The 22987-nt window shown below is 40.4% G+C and overlaps 2 protein-coding genes across 4 annotated transcripts; one reads left to right on the top strand and one right to left on the bottom strand.

Moving 5' to 3' along the window:
- Positions 1-5086: 5086 nt before the first annotated feature.
- LOC106603598 (very-long-chain 3-oxoacyl-CoA reductase) lies at positions 5087-14070 on the top strand. 3 transcript variants are annotated; one of them, XM_082974595.1, is made up of 11 exons: positions 5087-5175; positions 7191-7237; positions 7364-7439; positions 7557-7667; positions 9415-9482; positions 11275-11319; positions 11594-11628; positions 11724-11805; positions 13008-13073; positions 13184-13333; positions 13483-14070. In XM_082974595.1, the coding sequence occupies exons 1-11, from the start codon at positions 5094-5096 to the stop codon at positions 13618-13620; spliced, it is 900 nt and encodes a 299-aa protein (XP_082830721.1). In that variant the 5' UTR covers positions 5087-5093; the 3' UTR covers positions 13621-14070. The 3 variants fall into 3 exon arrangements, with proteins under 3 accessions (XP_082830721.1, XP_045573039.1, XP_014052948.1); XM_045717083.2 differs by lacking the exon at positions 5087-5175 and adding an exon at positions 5193-5433 and having other exon boundaries at positions 13250-13333; XM_014197473.3 differs by lacking the exon at positions 5087-5175 and adding an exon at positions 5196-5433.
- On the bottom strand, positions 14068-22665 carry LOC106603597 (solute carrier family 12 member 9). Its single transcript, XM_014197471.3, has 14 exons — positions 22288-22665; positions 21588-21851; positions 21225-21359; positions 20295-20432; positions 19807-20106; positions 19489-19596; positions 18628-18739; positions 18325-18482; positions 18123-18205; positions 17902-18026; positions 17530-17722; positions 17089-17263; positions 16666-16812; positions 14068-16442 (listed from the first exon to the last, which is right to left on the bottom strand). The coding sequence occupies exons 2-14, from the start codon at positions 21787-21789 to the stop codon at positions 15592-15594; spliced, it is 2727 nt and encodes a 908-aa protein (XP_014052946.1). The 5' UTR covers positions 21790-21851; positions 22288-22665; the 3' UTR covers positions 14068-15591.
- Between the last annotated feature and the right edge of the window lie 322 nt (positions 22666-22987).

Raw genomic sequence — 22987 nt, 5'->3', positions numbered from 1 at the left:
ATAACTCAAGTGAAAGTGAAAGTCACCCAGTAAAATACTACTTCAGTAAAAGTCTAAAAATATCTGGTTTTAAATGTACTCTGGTTTTAAATGTAGTTAAGTACAGTGGTGGAAAAAGTACAAAGTAACAGTAAATGCTATACATCAAATTCCTTATATTAAGCAAACCAAACGCCCAATTTTTTTACGTTTTTTTTAAATTGTATTTATGGACAGCAGGGGTACACTGCAACACTCAGACATCATTTACAAACACAATATTTGTGTTTACTGAGTCTGCCAGATAAGAGGCAGTAGGGAAGACAACACGTTATACTGATAGGTGCGTGAATTAGACCATATTACTGTCCTTTCTGAACATTCAAAATGTAACTTGTAGGCCTACTTTTGGGTGCTAGGGAAAATGTATGGAAGTAAGAAGTAAACTTTTTTTTTGGGGGGGGGGGGGGGTGTATAGTGGAGTAAAAGTAAAGGCTGTCAAAAATATAAATAGTAAAGTGAAATACAGACACCCCAAAAAAACGAAGTAGTACTTCAAAGTATTTTTTCTTAAGTTACTTCACTCCACTGTGTGTTATTAAGCTATATAAAATGATGGTTGTTGATGTGGGTTGCTGCATTTCAGATACATATTTGTACATTTGAATATCGCAGCAGTAGGACCTACAATAGTAGGACATTGAGAGAGAGAGAGAGAGAGAATGAGAACTGCAGGTTTTCACTGGATTTATGTAAATCACGAGGCTCATTTGAATTTCCTGAAGCTCAGAAAAGATCGTAGTGACAACAGAGCGATCAAATTAAGATACCCCAACTGTAACAATCTCTGACACCTCAACTACTGGCACCTCAACAACCTGTTTAGGTGCCAGTAGGCTCCCTATCAGTCTCTTTGTTGGCTGCCTCTAGACTGAGATGCCAGTAAAGGCAATTCTGCTGGCTCCCTCTAGTGTTATATAGCATATATGGTCAGATGTTTAGATTTTTTTGTGTGAATATTTAAACATACAATCTACCTGCAGTGAAGCCGCTCAACATTTACATTACATTCAGTCATCTAACTTCACTCCCATTCAGAGCGACTCTCCCTCCATAACGTTTTTTTATTTTTATATTGACTTTATTTTTTACCTTTGACCGTCATAATGATCTAACTTTGATTATTATAGTAATAGGCCTACATAGCATTGTGCAGTACTGTATTAATTTGACTGAACAGAGCTTCCATTCTTCATTCCATTATTTCCATACATTTATACACACTCCATACTGCAACAACACTTTGAATGTTATGTAAAAGCCCTATCCAAACCATAGGATTGACATCTGATTGATTGAGGGACAGGGACTGGCAGTACAATCAGATTCTATCACATTCTCTCTCTCAACATGAACTGCTCCACTAACATGCACCTATAGGCTCCAGTAGTAGCATTGCCAAAACTTGAAGAATAGCCTTTCCCTGTTAATTATTCTTCATTAACCTTTACCCGAGTGCAAACCTTCTTTTTTTCAAATATAGTGCTTAACAAATTTTTCATGTCAACCTTTTGCAGGGGGCAGAGGGTATCCATGTTTTAATAATATGAAACATCTCAATGATATTAGTAGGCCTACAAGTGTTATATTACCTTATCATAAACCAAGGACTATGGAGGTTATTATAAAACTATGGAGATTGCATGGAGGGGAAGCATACAGTTTGTACAGTGAACAAACCCTAAAGCTATCACAGGGATGAATGTACATTACTGAGCAGCAGAGGAGAGACGTCACACTCTCAATTATGATAATGAACACTTACTCATGCACATTTTTAGCTTATCTATAAGCATAACATAAACATATTGTTTTTAAACATCACCGCACTCAATGAGTTAATCTGCCAGTATAGCATTTGGTCATTTATCTGCATAGGACAAGCAAGTGATACAAAGTACATAACAAGCACAGCCTCTACAATGGAGCCACGCAACTTACAGATAACTGATTGCTTGTTTCACTGTATTGATAAGACTGCAATGCCACATGTGTAGACAATGTGAAAGAGCCCATGTTTTATGTTCCCAAGTTTTAAACACGGTCAAAACTATTTCAAAGTAGTTCTGCTCTCACCTACAATTGGTAAAAGTGTGAACTTTGAACATGACATTGTAATTGATGTCATACCAATAGAGCTCACCAGCTTGTAGTCCTAAAAAACAGATATGAGTTACCTCTGGTTCATTCAGCCATTCATATGGGGAAAATGAATGTGTAAAGAAAAGGGTTTTGGAATAAACATCATATGTTTTGTTCTATGAGATGATATCAGTCAGTTAACATGATCTTTATGAATTATGAAGCCTTTTATATGCGTTATGTCCTTTTTTTTATTACATAAATGCTTAAAAATGCAAAAAAAGTTAAGTTAGTTGATTAAGATTATCTCATAGAACAAAACAGATAAGATCTCTTAAGTCTGTGTTTACCACAGACCTTATTTTCAGCATTTATCCAAAACCCTGTCAAAACTCCATTCATTTTCCCCAGCGGTGTATAGTACTTAAGTACAAATAGTTTAAAGTACTACTAAAGTAGTTTTTGGGGGGTATCTATACATTACTATTTATATTTTTGAGAACTTTTACTTTTAGTCCACTACATTCAGGGTAACTGTAATCCGTTACATTAGCAGCAAAAATATTGTAATCAGATTACGGATATTTTGTAAAAACTAGATGATTACTTCGTGGATTACTTTTAAATTCTGAAAGGATATTTCTGAGAAAAAAATTCTTTGACAGTTCTCTGTTTTCTCAAAGACATTCAAATCATCATTGAAAAAAGGCGCAAATTTAAATTTGTTCCACCTGAGCGAGTCTGACCACAGATCAGAGACCACTATGATGACACACCAAATGTGTTTGATGGATCGCGGGAAAAGAGCAGGAGTAGGCTTTTGTAGGCTACAGTCCAAGCTATGTCTTCCAATGGTGCGACTACTGTCGGCATCCAAAGATTATACAATTTGAATAAACGCTTGGAGGTAAGGATGACAGTAGTAGTGTAGTCTACAGCGATACGGATATCACTTATTGATATCTACATAACATTAGCACATTGATGTGAATCACACTGCTGCTCTCTCATTTAGCTATTTGCGCCTTACGGATTGTGGTTGTTGTGGATGGCTCATCACAAATCTAAATGTGTATTTGAACCCAATAATGGTTGAATTCAAGAAGTTTAAGCTGCCAATAATCATTGTTTTTGAAACCAGTGGACAGCCAGTGAAAAATGCGCTCTTGCAACAGCTGCATAGTGCGGATCCAAGGCTATGGAATAAAAGCGGGATTTTTATTGCTCAATATAATTCATGCTGATAAAAAAATTCCATAGGCCTAGTGGACACATTCTCAAACTTGCACACTTTTAATAGACTTAAATTGGAACTCTGTAGTTGCTACATCTATTTTTAGACTTATAAATTATATATACACTACCGGTCAAAAGTTTTAGAACACCTACTCATTCAAGGGTTTTTCTTTATTTGTACTATTTTCTACATTGTAGAATAATAGTGAAGACATCAAAACTATGAAATAACACATATGGAATCATGTAGTAACCAAAAAAGTGTTAAACAAATCAAAATATATTTTAGATTCTTCAAAGTAGCCACCCTTTGCCTTGATGAAAGCTTTGCACACTCGCAGCATTTATTTTTCAACTCGAATCAATGAGCCCAATCAGTCCTCCATGACAACAAAATCATAAACAACAGAGTAGGCTAATAAGTCCTTAGTTTTGGGGTCATGCTCAGGTAAAACAATTTGGCTAATATATACTTCCATATTTCCAAGTCCTATTCTTCAAGGGGTATAACATTTATTGGAATGACTGGAATTCTGATAGACTTTGGTTTTTAATGTAAAGATATAATTTAATCGTATTATTATATGTAGTTGAAAGCGATGGGTTAGCAGAAGCCACATAACCAACCCATAAAGTACATTTTAACATCCATATATGGCCAGCTATGTAAACTTTAACATTGATTTATCCTGCAATAGATTTCAATTTATAACATACATTTTTGTCTTCTAATGCCGCATAAGAGGAAAGTCATCTAAAAGTAATGGAATGTAATCAGATTATTTTACTGAGTTCGGGTCATCCAAAAGTCACGTTACTGATTACAATTTCGGACAGGTAACTGTAACGGATTACATTTAGAAAGTAACTTACTCAACCCTGACTGCATTCCTAAAGAAAATAATGTACTTTTTACTCCACACATTTTCCCTGACAACCAAAAGTAGCCTACTCCTTAAATTTTGAATGCTTAGCAAGACAGGAAAATGGTCCAATTATCAAAATAACATCCCTGGTCATCCCTACTGGCTCTGATCTGGTGGTCTCACTAAACACAAACGCTTCGCTCATAAATTATGTCTGATTGTTGGAGTGTGCCCCTGGCTATCTATAAAGTAAAAAAAACAAGAAAATCGTGCCTTTTGGTTTACTTAAAATAAGAAATTTGAAATGATTTATACTTTTACTTTTGATACTTAAGTATATTTTTGCAGTTACATTTACTTTTGATACTTAAGTATATTTAAAACCAAGTGTTTTTAGACTTTTAGACTCAAGTAATATTTTACTGGGTGACCTTCATTCTTACTTGACTCACTTTCTATTAAGGTATCTTTACTTTACCTCAAGTATGGTAATTGCGTAATTTTTCCACCACTGATTTTTCCGTTGGCTTTACAAAACGCCATTATCATTACTCTCTATACGGTTCAAGTGGCGTAGAAGGAGGCGGGAATATTGGACAAGAAGCTATAAACTGTAGTATTTGTATATGCAGAGCTCTATATATAATGACACTATGACCATGTCTCCGCCCTAACAATGGGAGTCGTTGTCCCAAAGGCGGGAAGGCAGGCGACAAGATCAGGTCCAAAATAAGCGCATAGAAACTTATTGGTCATTTTTGGGCCAGAGTAAAACCTCTCGCTTCGAATTTTCCTCTTTGGTATTGCTCTTGTGGGGACGCTGAATACGTTGCGGGAAAGCGTCATACTGCTTTTGCCTGATTTGCTGAGATGACGCACCAGGAAATATTCCTGACCAATGCGCCGATTAGATCAAGATTCTTGGGCGGAGCGTTGCACGTTGTATGTCTAAGTAAGCATGTTCATTTCTACTATAAAACCAGCCAAAGTTCATCTTTTTGAAGAACTGTCTGCTGAAGTGTGAGTGAAATTTGCCCAGACATGGATACTGTATCAGACTCAATGCTTGCGAGGGGACTGGTGTTCATAGGTGGCTTCACAGTGCTGTATTACATGCTAAAATGGTCCTGGATTTGCTGGTGTGGATTCAGAGTGTATGTGCTGTCAAAAGTTTGGCAAACTGATTTAAAGGCATATGGACAATGGGCAGGTAAGGCAGGCTACATGCTATGTAAAGGAAGCTATTTTTACAGTAGACTGATATTTGTTTATTTATGAAAATAAATGCATTCTCTGTTTAGTCATAGTGATGGCTATGTTACATGATTCTTTAGACGTTCTCTACAAGATAAAAAAAATTTATAAAACTACAGTAGACTGAGGGTGGGTTGCACCAACATGGATTAACTCTTAAACTGGGTTAAATCAAGGTGTATCTATTAATATTGTTGCACCAAATGTTAAACCTAGTTTTAAATTAATCCTAGTTAAATTACATCCTTCCTCTAATCTAAGTTTAATTCACTTTAAACCTAGATTAATTGTAAATCTGCTGCTCAATGAATTAAAAATCTATATATAAACTGAGATGTGAGATTCATTCTAAACTTCCACTTGAGGTGGTTTAACTGATAAAATGACAGCATATCTACTTTTGAGAGACCAAAACGAGTTCCTCAGAGAATAATTAGAGACCTGTTGAGATTTCTGATAATTAACTAATTATTAGTAGGCTATTTACGTGCCCATTTTGTACAACAATTGAATTGGGGCTTATGATATGCCCAGCCTTGGTACGAATGATGATGTTATGCAACATGCTGTGACGGGACTGATAACGTTAACATTGTAGTGAAGTAGCATTAACGTTAGTTTTAACGTGCATTATAGGCATTGATATTTAACAGTTATTTATGCTTACTAAATATTGGTGGGTCAAGTTGTCCGTCGTCATCATAGGGGTTATGGAGAGGGGCAAACTGCTGAGGAATCATCTCGCATATCTTCTGGGAGAGCTTCAATTCCATTGGACCGATGCCCCCCTCCGGACTGAAATAGCCCCCGCCTCTCCTCTGCCGAATCCTTTTTGGCTTTCGCCTTTAATTGTTTTCCAGCACGCTTTCATCCAATTTGGGTCCCTCTTCTCTGTAATCCGTGTCGATCATTACATTTGTCGCATAAAATGGCCCAGGCGTCTTCCTTCTTTTTGACAGTCGTGTTGTCTGTCTTTATATCCTCCAGTATGTTAATAAATTCCTCCATCAGCTCCGACAATAGTTTTTTTTCATAAGCGGAGAAATTTGAACTTTGACGCGCAATGATCAGGTGGCTAGCGGACAAATAATAAATGGGTCAATAACGTTAAGTAATGACAAAAATAAATAATACAAAAAACAAAACCTAGATTAATTTAAACCATGTTGGTGCAACCCACCCTGAGTGTATCATGTTTGCACCTTAACCTAGCCCTGCTCAATGGAAGACTGAGAGAGGCAGGTCACATTCCACTTTACAGCTCACTATTTTGCCCTGTACCCAAGATGATATCTGCTGTTAGGTGGAACAGGATTTGTGTGGGCACTGGTCCACTTAAGTCTCATTTGGAAACGTAACTTTCCTGTTTGTTATTGTAGCACATCTTTTTACGCTTTTGGCAGCAGTTGGAGAAAAGTTGTTGCCAGTGCTTGACAATGGCCACTACAAAACAATTTTACAAGTATCTGATGACAAACGATAGTATGCTTCCACCGAGCAGACCAGGATAGCAGCATTCCTGCCAGCATTGTGAAATAAAGGAAGAGAGAGAGATCCTTAAATGTTCCTTCATCCTGCAGTCACATCCAGTGTCCGACCTGACTTCTCTGAGACCTCTCACTGCAGAGGATGAGGAGACACAACAATAGTAGTAATATGTAATTATGGAAGTCTGCAGACTAACTAATTCTGACCATGATCTCCTTTCTACAGTTGTCACAGGGGCTACCTCAGGGATTGGCAAAGCTTACGCAAATGAGGTGAGTCTTTACTGATTCTCGCCTGTGTACAGACAAGATTGAAGCATGCATAAGCATCTAATTCAAGTGCTTTGTAAAATGAGTGTTTACTCACGTAACAGTTGCCTTTCTTCCTGGACACTACAGTTGGCCAGAAGAGGTCTGGACATTGTACTGGTCAGCCGGTCAAAAGATAAACTCCACATTGTTGCCAAGGAGATTGGTGAGTGAAGGGCTGAGATGGAAAAACAGAACTAAATGAAGAGTTGAGGTACAATAGATCAATATGCAAATGTATTGTCCCTTTAAATGAAATTGTACATCAATATGTTTGTTCCAGAGAGCCAACATGGACGCCAGACCCAGATCATCCAGACAGACTTCACAGAGGGCCATGACATCTACCCTGCTATAGCTGAGGCACTACGGGACCTGGACATAGGCATCCTTGGTAGGGAACCTATGACAATGATATATAGGAGGAAGAGAACAAGGAGTCATAAAGGGGATGACAATCAGGAAATGAGAAAGGAACTAAAGCTCGTCTGCAATTAAATGTAGAATGTGCTCTTATTACCGTCAACATACAGTGCCTTCAGAAAGTATTTATACCCCCACCTTTTGTTGTTACAGCCGGAATTCAAAATTGATTTGAAAAAACACAATACCCCATTATGACAAAGTGAAAACATGTTTTTAGAAATGTTTGCAAATGTATTGAAAATAAAATACAGAAATATCTCATTTACATAAGTATTCACACCCCTGAGTCAATACATGTTAGAATCACCATTGGCAGCGATTATAACAGTTTGTTTTTCTGGGTAAAGTCTCTAAGAGCTTTGCACACCTGGAATGTAAAATATTTGCACATTATTATTTTTTTAATTCTTCAAGCTCTGTCAAGTTGATTGTTGATTATTGCTAGACAGCCATTTTCAAGTCCTGCCATAGATTTTCAAGCTGATTTAAGTCAAAACCGTATCTAGGCCACTCAGGAATATTCAATGTCGTTTTGGTAAGCAACTCCAGTGTGTTTGAGGTTATTGTCCTGCTGAAAGGTGAATTTGTCTCCCAGTGTCTGTTGGAAAGCAGACTGAGCTTAGCTCTATTCTGTTTATTTGTTTCCTAAAAGAAACTCCCTAGTCTTTGCCAATGATAAGCATACCCATAACATGATGCAGCCACCATGATGCTTGACTATATGAATAGTGCTACTGAGTGATGTGTTATGTTGGATTTACCCCATACAACACTTTGTATTCAGGACAAAAAGTTAATTTCTTTGCCACATGTTTTGCAGTTTTACTTTATTGCCTTATTGCAAACAGGATGCATGCTTTGTAATATTTTTATTCTGTACAGGCTTCCTTCTATTCACTCTCATTTAGGTTATTATTGTGGAAAAAGCACAATGTTGTTGATCCATCCTCAGTTCTCCTATCACAGCTCCTTATACTCTAACTTGTTTTAAAGTCACCATTGGCCTCATAGTGAAATCTCTGAGCTGTTTCCTTTGTCTCCAGCAACGGAGTTAGGAAGGACGCCTGTATATTTGTAGTGACTGGGTGTATTGATGCACCATCCAAAGTGTAATGAATAACTTCACCATCCTCTAAGGGATATTCAGTGTCTGCTTTTTAAAAAAAAATCACCCATCTACCAATAGGTGGCCTTTTTTGCAAGTCGTTATGAAAACCTCCCTGGTCTTTGTGGTTGAATCTGTTGTTTTAAATCCACTGCTCGACTGCGGGATTGTACAGATAATTGTATGTGAGGGGTACAGAGATGAGGTAGTCATTCAAAAATCATGTTAAACACTATTATTTCACACAGAGTGAGTCCGTGCAATTTATTATGACTTGTTAAGCACATATTTACTCCTGAACTTATTTAGGCTTGAGGTTGAATACTTATTGACTTGAGACATTTCAGATTTCCATTTTTAATGAATTTGTAAACATTTCTAAAAACATGATTCCACTTTGACATTATGGGGTATCGTGTGTAGGCCAGTGACAACACATCTCAATTTAATCTATTTTAAATTCAGGCTGTAACACAACAAAATGTGGGTAAAGTCAAGGGGTGTGAATACTTTCTCAAGGCACTGTAGCTTTCTCTCTTTCAATGGATATTAGTAGTGAAATTTAATAATCAATTACATAGAAATATATTCTGACACTCCTCATTTACAGTTAACAATGTAGGCATGAACTATTCTGACAAGTTGGTACATTTCCTGGACATTCCCAACCCTGAGCAGGTAGGATTCACACACACCTCCACTCACATAAATGGTCTACGTATACATTTGAAGTCGGAAGTTTACATGCACTTGTGTTGGAGTCAATTAAAACTCGTTTTTCAACCACTCCACAAATTTCTTGTCAACAAACTATAGTTTTGGCAAGTCGGTTAGGACATCTACTTTGTCCATGACAAGTCAATTTTCCAACAATTGTTTACAGACAGATTATTTCACTTATAATTCACTGTATCACAATTCCAGTGGGTCAGAAGTTTACATACACTAAGTTGACTGTGTCTTTAAACAGCTTGGAAAATTCCAGAAAATGATGTCATGGCTTTAGAAGCTTCTGATAGGCTAATTGACATCATTTGAATCAATTGGAGGTGTACCCGTGGATGTATTTCAAGGCCTACCTTCAAACTCAGTGCCTCTTTGCTTGACATCATGGGAAAATCCAAAGAAATCAGCCAAGACCTCAGAAAAAAATTGTAGACCTTCACAAGTCTGATTCATCCTTGGGAGCAATTTCCAAACGCCTGAAGGTTCCACGTTCATCTGTACAAACAATAGTACGCAAGTATAAACACCATGGGACCATGCAGCCGTCATACCGCTCAGGAAGGAGATGCGTTCTGTCTCCTAGAGATGAACGTACTTTGGTCCGAAAAGTGCAAATCAATTCTAGAACAACAGCAAAGGACCTTGTGAAGATGCTGGAGGAAACCGGTACAAAAGTATCTATATCCACAGTAAATCGAGTCCTATATCGAAATAACCTGAAAGGCCGCTCAGTAAGGAAGAAGCCACTGCTCCAAAACCACCATAAAAAAGCCAGACTACGGGTTGCAACTGCACATGGGGACAAAGATCGTACCTTTTGGAGAAATGTCTTCTTGTCTGATGAAACAAAAATAAAACTGTTTGGCCATAATGACCATCGTTATGTTTGGAGGAAAAAGGAGGGAGGCTTGCAAGCCGAAAAACACCATCCCAACCGTGAAGCACGGGGGTGGCAGCATCATGTTATGGGGGTGCTTTGCTGCAGGAGGGACTGGTGCACTTCACAAACTAGATGGTATCATGAGGAAGAAAATTATGTGGATAAATTGAAGCAGCATCTCAAGACATCAGTCAGGAAGTTAAAGCTTGGTCGGAAATGGGTCTTCCAAATGGACAATGACCCCAAGTATACTTCCAAAGTTGTGGCAAAATGGCTTAAGGACAACAAAGTCAAGGCATTGGAGTGGCCATCACAAAGCCCTGACCTCAATCCTATAGAAAATTTGTGGGCAGACCTGAAAGTGTGGGCAAGCAAGGAGGCCGGCAAACCTGACTCAGCTACACCAGCTCTGTCAGGAGGAATGGGCTAAAATTCACCCAACTTATTGTGGGAAGCTTGTGGAGGCTACCCAAAACGTTTACCCGATTTAAACTATTTGAAGGCAATGCTACCAAATACTAATTGAGTGTATGTAAACTTTTGACCCACTTGGAATGTGATGAAAGAAATAAAAGCTGAAATAAATCACTCTACTATTATTCTGACATTTCACATTCTTAAAGTAAAGTGATGATCCTAACTGATCTAAGACAGTGAATTTTTACTAGTATTAAATGTCAGGAATTGTGAAAAACTGAGTTTAAATGTTTTTGGCTAAAGTGTATGTAAACTTCCGACTTCAACTGTATATATCATGTTTTGGGTGCCATTTTGATTCTAACAAGGTTATAATGTACTATGGTTGGATTTAAAGCTTCAGTTAATAGTTGAGTTAATTTGTGTTTTCATTCCTCCCTAACACAGAGAACCACCCAGGTGATCAACTGTAACATCCTCTCTGTCACCCAGGTGAGATGATCTGTCAGGACTTATATAGACTCCCTCTGTGAAGTTCTATGCATGGACCATGTCTTAGTTTATGTTTCGAAACTAGTGTATGGCTCATACAAAGTCATCGCTTTTAATATTTGGTCATTCTGTGAAAAATGTAATGGTAACGTTTAGGAGATTAACGTTGGTGTTGTTGAACATGATGATCATTATGCGGATGATGATGGTGATGGGAGTGAAAGAGGATTATGGAGATGTTGGTGATGGTACTGATGGTGTTATCATTCCTCAGATGACCAGACTGGTTCTCCCACGCATGGTTGCAAGGTACATATGCATCATGGTGATATTAATGAAACGTGAATCTTAATGATTTCAATCTATGAAATTGTCCCTTTATTTACCTGTCCTGTCTTTCCCAGAGGGAACGGTCTGATCATCAACATGTCTTCTGAGGCAGGTGCTCAACCACAACCCATGCTGTCTCTCTACTCCGCCACCAAGGTGCCTCTCCCTTTCACTTAACTTTCTCTCACTCAAGCATACACAATGTATTACACACGTACACGCTCAACCTCATGTACATACACTGAACAAAAATATTAACGCAACATGCAACACTTTTACTGAGTTACAGTTCATATAAGGATATCAGTAAATTGAAATAAATTCATTAGGCCTTAATCTATGGATTTCACATGACTTGGCAGGGGTGCAGCCATCGGTGGGCCTGGGAGGGCATTGGCCTACCCACTGGGAAGCCAGGCCCAGCCAGTCAGAATGAGTTTTTCCCCACAAAAGGACTTTATTACAGACAGAAATACTCCTTAAAACCCCCTCCGCCCTCCGACGATCACGCAAGTGAAGAAACCGGATGTGGAGGTCCTGGACTGGCGTGGTTACACGTGGTCTGCGGTTGTGAGGCCGGTTGGACATAATTCCAAATTCTCTAGAATTACTTTTGAGGCGGCTTATGGTAGAGAAATGTTGTGGAATATTCTAATCAAGTGAGAGAGACTGTCATTTTTTCAAACAATCATCTCTATTCAATATCGATTAATTATTGCAATAATGAGACTGGTCGACACTGGCGGTTCTAGACCATTTCAACTGGGGGGGCCAAGCTGGGGCCAGTTGTACTGTTAGAGGGGCCAGTTACATTAGACGTTATTGTTGTCATATGCCTACAAACCTGACTCAGCTACACCAGCTCTGTCAGGAAGAATGGGCCAAAATTCACCCAACTTATTGTGGAAGGCTACCTAAAACATTTGATCCAATTAAACAATTTAAAGGCAATGCTACCAAATACTAATTGAGTGCATGTAAACTTCTGACCCACTCGGAATGTGATGAAAGAAATAAAAGCTGAAATAAATAATTCTCTATTATTATTCTGACATTTCACATTCTTAAAATAAAGTGGTGATCTTAACTGATCTAAGACAGGGACTTTTTACTAGGATTAAATGTCAGGAATTGTGAATAACTGAGTTTAAATGTATTTGGCTAAGGTGTATGTAAACTTCCAACTTCAACTGTATATGCCATTCAGCAGATGCTTTTATCCAAAGCGACTTACAGTCATCCATGCATACATTTTACATACGGATGGTCCGGGAATCAAACCCACTATCCTGGCGTTGTAAGTGACATGCTCTATAACAGCTACAGAGGATAAATGTTATCCATTCTTTTCTTGGCAGATTTTTGTGACATATTTTTCCAGATCCCTGAATTCAGAGTACAAGTCACAGGGAATAACAGTTCAGGTAAAATACTTTAAGAATTTTGTATCACATGCACTCCTGTTTCAGTATCCTTCCTTGCATCTTTGTGTTTCTTCCTATCTCTTGTGCTTTCTTAATTTCCTCTCCTTTAGTGTGTAGCTCCCTTTATGGTGTCCACTAACATGACCCACAACTTGCCCCCCAACCTGTTGTTGAAGAGTGCCAGTGCTTTTGCCCGTGAAGCTCTGAACACAGTGGGTTACTCTAGCTACACCAGCGGCTGTGTCTCTCACGCTCTTCAAGTAGGAACTCCTCTTATCCACTCAAATATCCAAAACAAACTACTCTATAACGTTTTTGTTACCTTAGCCAAAAATGAGCCATGTAGAATATACTATTTGACTATTTTATGTGATTGTAGATGTCTCGGTCTCTCTTTGCCGTCCCACAGAACATTGCTTTGTCCATTTTCTTCCCTGATTGGCTGCGCCTTTCATCCTACTGTGTGAAGCAGACAGAGAAATTTGCACAGAGCATACAGAAAAAAAATTATGAAATGACAGAACGTTCTGCAAGCAAAGAGGACTAAGGAGTGCAAAGGAGGTTGCTACTGAAACGTTTGTGGTGCTTTAAAGAGATCATATTGGAAATTGATATGAGATGTTTTACTTCATATGTAGGTAACTAATTGATCAATGCTACTGTTTTTGCATTGACTGCCATTGAAAGGTATTGGTAATAGGAAAGAGATTGTATAATGTTGATGTGATGTAAACAAGCTGACCCCAAATCCATCATGAACTATATAGCCTGAGTGCAGCAGAGTATGATCTGTGGGAGACGCAACTCTCAAACAGGCTTCTGTAGTACATATTCTAGCTATATACATATTAGGGATACAGACTACGACATTATAACTGAACGCTTGAACATGTACATGTTCTAGTTGATTTGGACTTTTAACATAGTACAAGTTTTGGTATCAACCGTCACATTTTTGTGATCTCGATTTTCTTAAAAATAAATACAAAGACAATAACTTTTGTTTATTTTATTGCCTTTTGCCAACCCATTCACAAATTACTGTCAAATAGTTGTTACAGAGTAACACATGTGTAGAGGAAACAGTATGTTATAAAAAAGCATGTTTAATGTAATTACTTTGGTTTTTGACATTTTCTATTGAGTAATTTGCTTGGAAAGAGTCCTGATGAACTCACAAGCAGCCTGTCTGGCACTCACTGATCAGTCCAGACTCTAGAGAACAGTCTGCGTGGCACAACCTGAGAACAGTACATGGATTGTGAGCAGAGTCAGAAATATACAGTAACTTCATACGACTGTAAAAAGGAAACTATTTCTGCTTAAGCACAAACATCCCACCACAAGTTGTGAAATGTGTAAGCTTTCATATAGCGCCAACTACATGCCTCTAAATTAGTAAATAGCTTTCATAAATACCAAACTCCTTGCAGTAACATTCTTTTTCCAAAATCTGGACATAAGAAAAGCAAAACAGCATAAAAATAGAAATACTTTTCCCAAGTAACAAATGAATGGCATGATCCTTAGCATTTGGCGATACATTATAAATTAGACAAAATAAATGAGCAATCCATATTTAGTCTGCCTGTCAGTGGCTTAATGCTTGTGTATTATGACAATATTGTCAAGCATTAGACACTAATGTAGTTCAAAGCTGGTTCAGGAAGTTTGAATTCATGTTCCATCACGGACCACATAGTAGTCCGAAAAAGCAGCATTTCAAGCACGACCAAGTGGAGAGTGACCCAAAATCCTAAGAGATCATTTGGTCCAAAGACGCTTGTGAGCTCTCCCAAACTGGGTCACAATCTGAAGAGGAATACACTGGGAAAAGGGGTCAATGGAAAGTGATTGTACCAGCATCAAATAACAAATAAAAGGACACAAAATTCTAGTTTCCATAGCTAGTTAGCATATGTTGCCCTTTCTGTATTTCAGAATCCCTTTCCCCGCCATCACCATTCAACCTATCATATGATTCTTCTTTGGTCCAGTGCCACAGAACAGACCATTTGATCTACTGACATGTAACATTCACTCACACTGAATCAGTGTCACTCTCAGGCCACACGGTCAATTCCACAGCGGAGGTTTTTTATGAAAACTACATCTGGGTACACAGCTATATCAGGCACAACATAAATGTATTTATATTATTACCCAACCAACACAAAGGCATGAGACAAGTACTCCATTAAATTACAGTTAACAAATAAATATATTACAGAAAGTAGGTAGGTACCACTGTGACTGACTAGGTGTTGAATGTGTTCATTTGTGAAATGAGTGGATGTGTCAATGAGTTACAATACAAGATGTGAAACTACATGCCCAGGGAACAGAGCTATACTTATAGGTCCCGTTGTGTAGTGTGCCTGTGTGTTTATTTTCTAACTAAAAAGTATGTTAGGTATAGTAGCTCATATTGTAAGCATTTAGACTGCCCTTTCTGTCATGTTCAGGATTAAGTTAATTACATGACATTTTGATCCCATAAACACACAGAGTGACACACTCAAAGCTCAGTGCACGTGACTGGGGTGAGACCATGAATCAAGAGGGTTGGGCCTAAACCATAAGTCACAGCTTCCAGCTGACTGAGATATTTTTGTGATTGGCTGGAGTGAGCAGGGGGGCGTGGTAAATACAGGAAGCGGACAGCAGCCTCAGCACTGTGCTCCATCAGCATCCTGTTGACTGCAGACAGGAAGTCCTCTGAAAGGGCCTGGGCTGGCTTCGTCAGGCCCTCCAGCTCTGGGTCCTGTGTCTGTTTCTGTCCGTAGAGCTGCACCACAGAGTCCCAGGGCACTATCTTGATGGAGGCCCTGATCCTCAGCTTCCTCAACAGCTCCCGGTAGGTCTCCTCTTTAACCACCCAACCCTGGTCGCTGGACTCTGCCTCCACACACAGGAATATTCTCATTCTGGCATGGCGCCATCTGCTGGCCATGTTGAGAACACACGCCATCTGCAACAGGAAGAGACTGCACACGTCCACGGAGGCTGCAGACATGCTGCTCGGCTGAAGCAGGTTGAGGGGCCACACGTCGATGATCCTCGCGGCCCCGTCCGTCTTGGTCTCCATGCCCTCTCCCTGCAGCTGGAAGAAATAGCGGCCCAGACACACGTTCTTACTCATCTTGATGGCATCCGAGATGATTCCCACATACTCCTCTGGCGTGAGCCAGCGTGGGCTCTCCACATGGCGGACCGGGGGGAAGTGGGCTTGCAGAGAGGGCAGATCCACCCCAAAATCATCCCCTCCAGACCCTTTTGACTCACAGAAGGCAGGGTCTTGGAGGAAGTAGTCCTCAGGGGTGCAACTGTCGTAGAACCCCAAGACCAGAGTGTTGGGCTTCATGCCGCCTTGAAGAGATAAGAGTGGAGGACGATAATCAAATGCACTAAAAAGTATATTGCTTGACGGGTAAAACTGTTTTATGTTCCATTTTCCAAAGTAGTAATATTATAATGAATATGTCGTGTCAATACTCTTTCCGACACCGTTGTGTGTGTGTGAAGAGGAGGAATCAACAGGAAAACAGTAAATAACGACCCAGAATGGTAAGCAGGAGGATATGTAACTCACCCAGGCCAGTGATACGGAGCAGATGCTGTGTTCCCTGCCTCACAGAGGGGGACAGAGTCAGGTCCACGAAGGCCTTCACCCCCAGCTTATCCACCAGACTCAACCAGAAGTTATATTGCTGCTGGACAGGGTCAGAGGGCAGGGTGTCTGAAACACAGATGAGAGGCTGGCTGAGTGACTGGACTGCCTTGATTCCCAAACAAAAGAAGAGCCTGAATAGTTTCCATAAAATGTTCTATGAATTGTCTATGAATATAAATGTCATCATATTTCTAGGGATATCACACTTACTGTAGATTACTCATTTTTGTATCAAATAGAAGCTTTAGGTTTCATGTGGTCATAAACATGACAAGCATTTATTGTAAGTCAATCACGATTCCGCTGGCACCAGAACTCCCGTCACCATCCATATAATATTACCCAGATCTCCCAGCTTCACGTGTCCCAGCACAAACAGGCCGCCCTTCTTCAGCTGGTTGACAAAGTTGATGAGCTGGCAGGAGGAGCGAGGGTTGGCCACCATTAACAACACCTGGGGCCTCCAGAACTTCACATGGTCCTTCCTCACGTCCAGCATCAGCAGATACTTACGCACCTACAGGAGAGGTGGAATGGGTGGAAACCAGATTCAAAGCATCAAGTATGACAGCAGTGACACACCCCAGGGTCCTGTTAAGTAGGAAACAGCGTAGGAAAACATTTTGCGTCAGAAAATGAAAACTCTGTTTTCTAAATTGGACAAGTTCAGGTAGTTCTTCCCCATTGCAAAATGTTTTCTCTCTACTGAACACGACCCAGGAACTGGCCCATAAGTGTGTGTTTGTATGTACTGGTACAAGTCTGTGTGTGTGGTGTGGGTACCTGATGGAAGATGAGAGCCTGGCTGATGTATCCCCAGCTGCTGGTGGGTGATCTGTAGTGCAGGAAAAGCAACAGCAGTAAGAGGAGGACGATGCTGGCTGAGGAGTAGACCGGGTTAATGACGAACATCATCACCAGACAGCTCAGGATGCCCAGCAGACAAGTGTGCCAGGAGAACACCTGGAAAGTGGGCCTGGTAAAGACAGGGAGACAGGTAAAACAGGCGAAAGACAGGTGAAAACTGGACGTTGATGGTCAAAAGTATTCTAGTTAAACACTACTTCACTAAGGACATCATCATCATCACACAATAAGGTCAATGTCTTATTTTTTTATAAAAGATTGTACAGCATGATGCTAGTGTCTGATTACCTGAAGTTGGGGGCCGATGCCCACTCCAGAGCCAGACAGGCCAGGTCGACAGCAGCATAGGCCAGCAGGTAGAATACTGTCACCAGGCCAGCTATGGCATTAAGCTGGCCTGCAAACACCACACACTACACAGTCACACCAAAGACACAGTCTCAGAGCCTGTAGAATATCAAAAGTAGTACTGCATAGCTCAATACGATACACCCATCGCTTCTCCTCACCTGTGCCAACCCCCAGGTGTAGAGCACTGCCACCCATGGGTTGCCTGACCTGGATGTGATAGCAGCAGGAGCCAATGGAAAACCTATGGGTAACACAACATCAAAGCATGCTCCTTATTTTATATGAAACAAAAACATGTCCTTTACTCTGTTGCAGAAATAGCCTGTCTTTTATTGTGAAACTTGTTCAACATCATCTTACCAAAGAGTTGGTCCAGTGCGAGGGCATGGAGGATCCGGGACGCCCCAATCAGAGAGCACATGGCTGCTGACAGGGCGGAACAATAGATCCCGATGGTGACAAATGGAGGCCAGATGTTTATACGCTGGAAGAACCCGTAATCCTGAGCCAACAGGGTCCTAAACAAAATACATTAATTAGTTGACTGTATTAAACTACATTGTTTCAGTATGATTAATATGCAGGCATTCAATTATGAGCAAAATAGATAGGTGACAGAGTTCCAACCATTCCAAGCCTCAATAACTGCCCATCCATTCAGACCTTTCACAGGTAGAGCTGGCCAGGATGAAGAGCAGGACATAGACTATGAAGGTGTAGAGGACTGCAATAATGGTGCCTTTGGGAATGGCAGCACTGGGGTTCTTCAGCTCTCCTACAGACAACAGATTGAGGGGAAGATGGTGGAACATGTCAAGTTTGAGTCTATGTGAAGCTTAATGAGATGTGAAGTAATGGAGGGCAATTCCATGGTAACACAATTATGCTAAGACTCAGATTTTTCACTTTAAAATGTATACCAAACAAAAAAACATTGACTTCCAAGTTGAACAAACCACAACAACTACTTTTAACAATGTCCATAGAAAAGTGTACAACTGTGCAGATATAAAGTTTGGTAACTGAATAAAACAGAGGGAGATTTGACTGTAATTCTGTTCATCTTTGCATCGGCACAGTTTTTCCACTAAAAGTTTTTTTTTTTTTTAACTAAATTGTTCGAATCAAATTTTATTGGTCACATACACATGGTCAGCAGATGTTAACGTGAGTGTAGCGAAATGCTTGTGCTTCTAGTTTGACAATGCAGTAATATCTAACAAATTCACAATGACTACCTTATACACACACACAAATGTAAAGGGATGAATAAGAATATGTACATATATAAACGTGGTCATTGTGTGTAGAGTTGTAAACTTTGAAATCAATGGTTTTGTTTAGCATACATTTTAAAGTAAAACAAAATGGGTGTCGCAGCGTAATTGGTTACCGTGGATTTGCTCTGGAACTAAAAGATTCCATTACCTTGATTCAGAATGCATATGGTAAGATGTTAATGACAACTATTTGTAGTTGTAATATCCACCAGCTGGCATGAGTTTTAATGTGTGTGGACAGTACCTGACATGTTGGCTCCGGCCATGATTCCGGTGCAGCTGGTGAACATGACAGCGAACACAGTGGCGAATGACATGACTTTACCAGTGCTGTAGTCCACAGTGTAGCCCGCTAAAGAGAAGAAAGAGGAAGAACACCATTTCAACAACAGCTCTCTCAAACCATAAAACTAACGGCTTTTTACACGTCTAGTTCAACTTCCCTATCAAGGCTTACTATAACTGGAATGCATCTGAAATAGCACCCTGTCCCCTATACAGTGTACCTAAGTACTATCACACCATCCCCCCTGACCTTTGACCCCAGCCAGCCAGTACTCACAGCCCAGGTTGTCCTTCAGCGTGGTGACGTTGAAGCCTGTGTAGCTGGCGTTGTAGGTGAGGGTATGGTTGCCAGGGCCCTGGTGGGTGATGAGGAACTTTAGGGGCGTGGTCAGTGCCAGGGGGCTGATGTAGATGGACAGAAGGGAGATGGTCACCACCAGCAGAATGAGGAAGGAGGTGCGGGCGAAGATGTGGGCACCCACTAGGCACACCGTCAGAACCAGCAGGAGAACTATGGAAGAGTACAGCACTGTGTACCAGTAGCCCTGGGGAAGCACCCGCAACGCAGAGGAGGACGCTGAGGTGGGAGTGGGACATAGAGGTTGATAAGATGTCAGATGAAACACATGGTGGAATGACTCCTTCGAATGAATGAGGCACCAACCTCCTAAGAAATATTCAGTCTCATTTTTTTTAAGCAGTACCACAAAAACATGCTAGGAATTATAAGTATTGGGCTGTTAATTATAGAACGTCAAAACTAACCTGGATCCTGACCAAATATGTCAAGTAGTGCCTCTACCAGACCAAGCACATACACTCCACATGCACACACTTTGGCCAGGAAGAACATGAGGCCAATGCTTCCTCCAAACTCTGGGCCCAACGATCGACTGATCATGACTGGTAGACATTAGGTCAAGGGGTTAAATATCACTGATCTGGAGTGAATCATGTGGTTTTAAAACTATGAGCAGGTAAAAGTCAGCATAGCAACCTGCTCAGTTGGTTAAATTATATGATGCATACAGGGCTGGACTAACGCATTTTGGGGCCCGGGGCACCTACCTCCGGGGGGGGGGGGGGGGGACAGCTAACTTTCCGAATTTCAACACAAAGAGAAAATGTGCAGTTCTATAATGCTATTCTAAACATTTTCTCATGAGTCAGAGAACATTTAAATCAAATGTTCTGCAATTATACACATTTTGCCATTGCTTATGACATGTTCATAACTTTATTTTGTTGTGGGCCCCCTGGAGGTCAGGGGCCTCGGGGCATGTGCCCTGCGTGCCTGTTCGGTAATCTGGGCCCGGATGCATCAGATTATGTTTTATTTAGTTTATTAGGATCCCCATTAGCTGTTGAACATGCAGCAGCTACTCTTCTTGGGGTCCACCATGTCTTTACCGTATCCAGATGTCATCAGAAACAGTTATCTTTTTGACTACAAAACATAGAATCCTGCCGTTTTCACCATGTTGGGTTGGTGCTGGAGATGATGAAAATGATGTTGAAACGTGGTGAAATTTCCCTTTAAAGATAAGGGCTAGAATTACTGTAAAGACTGTGGCATCAAGATTGAATAGTAAAAACATAGCTGTTTTAAACTGCACTAATACTTAAGAGGAATACAAACACACTTGCTAAATATTTTTTTGGGGGGGTGTGAGAACGAACCGGTATTAAGGATACAATAGGCCCCACCTCCCTGCACAGCACCGTTGGTGGAAATAGCACAGATGGACAAGATGGTGAGGGAGATAATGGTGTAGGCTACAAGCAGCATCACAAGACCCTGCAAGAGCCCCGCATGACCAACCACAAACCCTATAGGAGACATCATTACACAGTATTAGTCTTGTTACAGGACCACAATATATTAACCTAACGCATTCACATGCATGCAGTTACACACTTTGTAAAATAATCTAGCAGAGCTTGAAGCCAACAGCAGCTTCTGACCATCAGCAAACATCACTGTACATCGCACTGTAAATAAATTCCACATTCACAGCCTATATTTGTAGTTGTCTGACATCTAGATGCTGCACTCACCAGTTCTGAGGAAGAGGACAATGCTGAACATGGAGAGGACAGTGGGCACCATCACCCCGAAGAAGGTGTTGAGCTTTCGAGGTACAGCATTAGGAGTGCTGGCCTCCCCAGTGCCCTCTGACTCCCCTATGCCACACACTGCATTGTCTGCTGACAGACCACATACCCCATGGGCGAGGAGGGGAGTGTGTTCATTAGACATGGCTTTCAGCAGAAGCGTTTTGGTTTTAGATGGTTCAGACGTCCCCTGAACCTTTTGTAACCCTGTTAAATGGAGTCATTATTTGTATAAGTTCGCAACAAAGCTGACAATAGGACATATTCCTGAAAACACAGTATGGCTTTATATTTACACCAAAATAATCTGGTTTGCAAATTGAAGGGGCGAGCGGAGGGTTTTAAATAATAAAACTACGAGCCACCAGAAAAGCATCAGACATTCTACATAAACATGATGCTTCAAAGTCATGCAACATCAAGATAGAATTTCGATTGTATCGAGTTGATGCTTATTTCATGTATCCACAAAGGGGAAGTGAAACGGCGATACACAGCAGTTCTCAGCGAGGTCATTCTACAATTCAACCTCGCAATTCCGTAAACTTGTAGTTTGACTAATGATAAAACATTTGTTTATATTGTTGTTTGCTTTCCGATAATGCCGTACGGTAGGCATAGCCAGATGAAAACAGAAACTCACCTCCACTCCGTCAGCAAGAATCAGAGCGCGCACTTCCGCTTGTTAAAAAACTCCTGTCGGCCTCTGGCTCCGTGACCGCTCGCTTACTGCCCGTTTATTAGTTTACAGCTAAATGATGACGTAATTTAACAGCATTAACACGCGTGTTTTGTTAGTTAATAGTTGATCTTTGTTGATTTGAAAACTACTGGCTATAAGTAGCATAGGCGACATACAAATTATCCAATATCGTATAAGATATAAAACAGAAATGCCTAAATCTAAACAGTTGTAATTCAAATGTACATATGTATTCTCCATATGCCCATAGACATTGACCAGCTTGCAGGTATGATGCTGTCTACTTGCCGCCTCTATCTGTTCGGTGCAGGTCACGGGACAGTAGAAACTGTTCATGTGACTGCCAAAAAGGGGAGGGTGAAAACATATGTGTCATGAATGATTAGGGCCCTGTGTTTTGCGCAATCATGTGACATGTTTGGATTTTAATCTTTATTTTTATTAATCACACGGTATCCTTTTTCTTATGTCAGATGGGCCACCACCATCCATAGACAACTGCTTAAATTTTGGGTGTAATTCTCATCTGAGGCCCTGTGTTTAGTCACGATTGTACAAAACACTGGGCCCCAGATGAGCAAAGCCAGACAGCAAAGGTGGGGTGTATAGTTCTCTGCATCATGTGATCTGTAGAAAATAT

This window comes from Salmo salar, chromosome 04 (genome assembly GCF_965601325.2).
Source record: "Salmo salar chromosome 04, fSalSal1, whole genome shotgun sequence".
Taxonomy (NCBI): domain Eukaryota; kingdom Metazoa; phylum Chordata; class Actinopteri; order Salmoniformes; family Salmonidae; genus Salmo; species Salmo salar.
This window is presented reverse-complemented; position numbering and strand designations above follow the sequence as displayed.

Excerpts from the sequence above, each read along its gene's own strand:
- LOC106603598 (XM_014197473.3), top strand. The coding sequence starts at position 5,265 with ATGGATACTGTATCAGACTCAATGCTTGCGAGGGGACTGGTGTTCATA. Across the intron at positions 7,440-7,556 it reads CATTGTTGCCAAGGAGATTG|AGAGCCAACATGGACGCCAG; the intron begins GTGAGTGAAGGG and ends TGTTTGTTCCAG. Across the intron at positions 13,074-13,183 it reads CACAGGGAATAACAGTTCAG|TGTGTAGCTCCCTTTATGGT; the intron begins GTAAAATACTTT and ends CCTCTCCTTTAG.
- LOC106603597 (XM_014197471.3), bottom strand. The coding sequence starts at position 21,789 with ATGTCTAATGAACACACTCCCCTCCTCGCCCATGGGGTATGTGGTCTG. Across the intron at positions 18,027-18,122 it reads ACACCTGGGGGTTGGCACAG|TGTGTGGTGTTTGCAGGCCA; the intron begins GTGAGGAGAAGC and ends GTGACTGTGTAG. Across the intron at positions 16,813-17,088 it reads CGTGAAGCTGGGAGATCTGG|ACACCCTGCCCTCTGACCCT; the intron begins GTAATATTATAT and ends TCTGTGTTTCAG.